The following is a 5,816-nucleotide window of genomic DNA, read 5'->3' on the forward strand; positions in this document are numbered from 1 at the left end:
GTAGATCCCATATATCAATAGATATGCATCATTTTCCTACGTTAAGGATCGAACATTAGACTAACTAATCTAATTCCGGAAAGATCAATCTTTCGAAACCTCATCTAGAACAGGTCTGAGTTCGATTTGGATTGTAGTGCTATTGGATGAATAAAATAATATCAAAATAATAGGTTTATCTCAACTAAACCTATTTGAATATTTAGTACTTTTTATGTGTTAATTTGTAAATTAATAATTTATATAATTTTGTATTAGAGGAAGTGCGGTACTAGACACTGTCCTGTACCGAACGATGTCAATATCTTTTGTCTTTGTGAAATATAAATCCAAACCTTGTTTTAAGAGGCCTTAAGCCGTAAGCCGAAAGAGATTTACCCCGGATCTACAACAGGGTTTTAAGCCTTAAGTCATAAGAAATGGGCGAATCACAGTCGATTATTTCCCTCGGATTCGACTGTAATTGGTCAATTTCTTACGGCTTAAGGCTTAAAACACCTATTGTAGATCCGGACTAAGTTCGGACTAAGTTCGGATCTACAATAGATATTTTAAACCTTAAGAAATTGATCAATCACAGTCGAATGTGAGAAGAATAATCGACTATGATTGGTCAATTCCTTAAGGTTTACTATTCTATTGTGTTTGCGGACTAAAGCGGTGTCTACAATAAGATTTTAAGGTAATTTAAAGTAATTTAATTTAAAGTAATTTAAATGTTAAGCTTTAAGCCTTAAGCTATAAGAAATTGATTAATCATAGCCAATTTTTCTACTTACATTCGACTATGATTAACCAATTTCTTAGACCTAGACAAATATACTAAGTTGGTATAACATGCTTCAAAATGATTAATTAAATACACATATTATGTATATGTTTACGCGTATCATCGAAATTAAGGGTTTATTTGTGTCGCAATGTTCTAACTCACTTCAATGCGCTCGATCCGCGAATGTTTTGGAGTGAGTAGGAAAGCATGCGACGCGAACAAAACTCAGGATAATGCAATAGAAAGTTACTAGTTACAATACCTGTATCAAGTGCACGATGTAAATTAGACCATTACTGATTCTTTCCAATTTTGAGAAAATCTTGGGTGTCCAGTACTGGACGCACTTCCTCTATGTATGTTTTGAAAAAAAATAATTATCAAGTTGGCAGGATCACTTCTCAAAATAAAAAAAAAAGAAAATTAAGATCAGAAATTAATAAGATTGAATTAATACAAAATTATCTTTAGCGATACAAATTAGTACAAAGTATATTCATAAATATATATCTACACACACACACACACACACGCGCGCGCGCGCGCGCGCACAACAAAAAAAAAGTACTAAATATATTTTATCAAGTTCGATTCGACTGATAAATAGAGTTGTTAGCTTAACAAAGGTCATATAGAAAGATTTGATTTTACTCTAAAAATACTATGTAAAAATTAAACCTTTATATTATGTTGTATAACATAAGTATATGATAAGATACACAATATTATACATATATGCGTATGCTATTATAAAACTGCAGATTGATATTACTTGGCATGTTTAATAATTAATATACAGGGTGTTTGGAATTTAAATGTCAAAACTTCGGAAGCGTGTAGGGGATCGATAAACTAAAAAAAGTAGTCCTGTAAAGTAATGCTCATTTTTGCTTCATTTTGGAGAAAATCGCAAAAAAGATAAAACAGTTTTCATTTTTACTTTCTTATTACTTATTCACATTGTATTTATTCATTTACTTAACGTAGATATTGTTCAAAATATTGATCTCTTGGAGCAATGCAGGCATTGCATCTAGTACGAACAGCTCGTGTTGCAGTCAAACACTGATTCGATGATATTTGGTGCACTGTAGTCTCCATTCGATTTCTCAATTGTTTTCTAAGAGTTGATTGACGACGAATAAACTACTTCAGAGTTCCCCACACAAAGAATTATTATTATTGTTTTCGTGCATGATTTCAGCGACGATAATACTTCAGAGACAGTGCAAGAACAAAGCAACTACGTTTTGTCTTTTTTGCAAATTTCTCCAAAACGAAGTAAAAAACGAGCATATCTCTACAGGACTTTTTTTTCTTAGTTTATCGATCCCCTACACGCTCCCGAAGTTTTGACATTTAAATTCCAGACCTGTATAATAATATATAATTATTATAATGTAAGTGAAGAATTTGCGCTTTGTAATATAAGTATCACATTCTATATATCATATCTTATTACATGCATGTTATGATTAGTTTTTTTTATTCTCACCGGAGTTCTACAATGAGTTGAGAGTCGGTAATCGGAAGTAAGGTTTTTATCAGTCTCAACCTTGTCAATTATTGACTACCTTTACATGACACCTTTAATCAGGTTCAATAACATCCGTAATGAAACTGGCTAATCACAGTTATTCCATTCTTTACAGGAATAGCTATGATCAATTTCATAACTACAGATGTTATTAAACCCGATTAAGGATGTCGTGTAAACATGGTCATTGTTGTGAGGATATATCATATATCGTATATCAATTATTTTAAGCGTTTTTATTAAGTGATGGTACCGCTTCACTGATCCACTTTAGATAATCGCTGTTTCCATTTTGTATCTAAAAATAAATGTTTAAATAGTTTGTATCTTTAATAATAAAGTTTATGTGCCTTGTATTTATCCAATGTTATATTATTCATTACCCTGGTGAAAATTTTTCTTATAATTTTTGCACGAATTGGAACATTTTTCAGAAATACTTAGAAATATTCGGAAAGTTTACGTCTTCTCTCAGAATTTTTCATACATATAAATTCTGAAATATTCTGAGATTTCTCATCCCATAATTTAAAAAAATATTTAAAAATTTTTTATTTTATAACATTTCGTCAGAAATTATACTTACAAAAAATCTTAGAAATCTTACGATATTTCATAATTAACATATATGAAAAATTCTGAGAAAAGATGTAGATTTTCTAAGAAGTGTTCCAATTCGTATAAAAAATATGAGAAAGTTATAAAATTATATAGAAATTCTGCAAAATTATATGAAAAATTCTGAGAAAAATTTTCACCACTATCGAACTATTATTGTCTTGTCTCTATTTTTTTTGTCTCTCCTTGGCTGTATAAAAATATTGCAAAGCTATTCCAACAGAGTAAGATACGCAAATTAACTTACGGGTAAAGAGATTACTTCGCAAATTGTATACGGATGATTTTCTCTGCAAAAAATTCAAGTTATAAACATTGACATACTCCTAAAATAGATATATTAGTCATGTTTAACTCACTTAACATATTTTGTTAGAGCATCTACTCTCTCTGTTCTAGTTTTTATCATCTGCAATTTATGCATAGACAGATGGTCAATAATAATTTTATATTTGTATGATTAAATGTATACAAAGTTTGATAAATCTTTCTTACCAGCAAAAGTTCAGGCTCTTCTTGTATCTTTCCTTCCCATTCGTATCTGTGAAGGTAATACTTATTCTTTAATCAAAAGTCTTTGACAGATTGAAAGTTTCCAAGACTATTGGAGAAACAATTTTTCGGTCTATCTAAACTAGGATTGTGTTGTATATTTCAAGATTACATTTAAATGAAATTTTTACGTTAAGTTTATGCAAGTCTTTTTCATATGCACAATACACAAGCAATGTAAAACATAAATTATTATCAATAAATAAAAGAAGGGCAACGAGCCAATTATAATGTAAGATATTTAATAATCGTATATATACAAACGTTTCGACACCGATCGGGTCATTTTCAATCAATGTAAAACAACAAACACTCTTACATAAATTATCGGAAAATTCGGTCAAATTATAATGTCCAGTGAAAAGTTCGGTTGTATTCATAAAATGCGGTCCATATGTAAAAATATCAAAAGAGATCACATCTCACTTTCATAATTCTACAATCTCACAAATAAATAATACATTAACATTGCGTTATAGATTAAATTATCGATGTACATTTATAGTAAATTAAATTAAAATGCAAATTAAATAAAACATATACCTTATATTGTCTTAATGATGTAAAGTAGACTCCGATAGGAAAACGCAAATAACAAAGTTGTATTTAATAAAAAATAAGCCATGATACAATTGGATGTAACATTTAAACTCAACGATGTCAAGCGACGTTATGACAAAAAGGAAACAAAGAAATAGGAAAGATAATAGGAAGGAGACGAAGGACAATGTTAAGAAGGGGAAAGAGATTGGATAATGTTTAGATATGATTCTGGCAGAGATTCTGTGTCATTTTGTTTGTTTAGCCCATGCGTTTGTCGTTTTATGTGAACCATCTCCGATATCAATCTTTTATTAAAGAAAGCTTCTCTGTCTAAAATTTCCACATTGTCCCAGTCGAAATTGTGATTCTGGTCAATGCGGTGACTTGTGATCACTGTTGGGGATTTTGACTTTTTATTGATATCGGAGACATGTTCGTGTAATCTTGTCTTTAGTTGTCTTTTGGTCTTTCATTTTTAATAATTTTTTAACGTGAGATGGGTGACTGCTAAACCTTCCGAAGGTTTCAGAAAATGTAGCGGGAAAACAAGTATCGTATGAAGCAGGTTTATATTAAGTAATAATTCCAGATTGGAAAAAGGAATGAGATTAAGTAAAAGTTACCGAAATGTTCAAACACTGATGAATTTTTATAGTATGAATCGTCTGACTGAATAGCTAATTGAAAAGGAACATTTTATGCAAATATATAATATATGTATAAAAATGCAGGAATAGGAAGTAAAGTAACGCTGTAAATTTTATCATTTATAAAAACGACTTGCTAACGACTTTATTGCAACGATAACTGACTATACTAATTTTGTGCTAAACTTGGAAAAATTATTTTGAGAGATAACTCTTAACTATTACGTGTTTATTTACTGAAGAAATTACTTGTAATGAGTAGTCCTAAAAATAAAAAAATCTACTTAACTTTAACGATATGTATCAGGTAAATCAAAGATTTGATATCAATAATGGGCGCTAAATTATAATCTTTAAAAATTACCAATAATTATTTTTTATTATTATTATTATAATTATTATAATTGTTATTTCTTTCCCGCCCGCCTCCTCTGCTGCCTCTTCGCGGTCCCCAATGATAATGGGCCGCGGACAGTCATATTAGAAACCGTTTAACAATAATTATAATCCGGCCATCAAATTAACTTGGGAGGGAAATATGGACATACAATTTATTAGAAAAACATCAGAGTTTTTAAACTCATACTTAACAAAATACACGACAAAGTCGGAAAAATGCAATATAGACTTTGCAATGATAGATTCCAATAAGCCATTGGCATCGAAACTGTGGAATTTGCGTTCATTGAATAATAGAGAATGCGGTGCTTTAGAAGCTGCGGACATACTATTAAGGAATCCCTTGTATGATACGGACAGTGATACTATTGTCAAATGGATTGACGTTAATGAGATGAGAAACCGAAAAGTTAAAACATTCAATGAAATTAAAGCTCTCGATGAAAATTCTACGAATATTTATTGTCCGTCGCTCATCGATGATTACTATCCAAGCACCTAAGGAATTAGAATCATTGAATTTGTATGATTTTGCCAAAATCTGGAAAATTACGAAACAGATGCCAAAAAATGACGAAGTTGAATGTTACAAACTTATTTCGGGATTATGTTTGAAAAAATGATAAAAGTATTATTTATAATCGATGAAGTATCTATGATTTCGAATGTGACACTTATGTTTATCAATCTACGATTATGTCAAATCTTTGATACAACAGATACAGATGATGGTTTCTTTGGCAGAAAA

At 30.3% G+C, this 5,816-nt stretch overlaps 1 protein-coding gene across 1 annotated transcript in view; it reads right to left on the minus strand.

The window, feature by feature from the left end:
* Positions 1-2,131: 2,131 nt before the first annotated feature.
* CUTA (cutA divalent cation tolerance homolog) overlaps positions 2,132-5,816 on the minus strand; it is a 7,815-nt gene continuing 4,130 nt past the window's right edge. The window contains exons 3-6 of the mRNA XM_018460621.1: positions 3,423-3,468; positions 3,287-3,336; positions 3,175-3,217; positions 2,132-2,607 (exon numbers count right to left, since the gene is read on the minus strand). Coding sequence (XP_018316123.1) covers positions 2,536-2,607; positions 3,175-3,217; positions 3,287-3,336; positions 3,423-3,468 — 211 coding nt within the window. The 3' untranslated portion in view covers positions 2,132-2,535. The remainder of the gene's footprint in view (positions 2,608-3,174; positions 3,218-3,286; positions 3,337-3,422; positions 3,469-5,816) is intronic.

Source organism: Mycetomoellerius zeteki, unplaced genomic scaffold (assembly GCF_001594055.1).
Source record: "Mycetomoellerius zeteki isolate Tzet28-1 unplaced genomic scaffold, Tzet1.0 scaffold956, whole genome shotgun sequence".
Taxonomy (NCBI): domain Eukaryota; kingdom Metazoa; phylum Arthropoda; class Insecta; order Hymenoptera; family Formicidae; genus Mycetomoellerius; species Mycetomoellerius zeteki.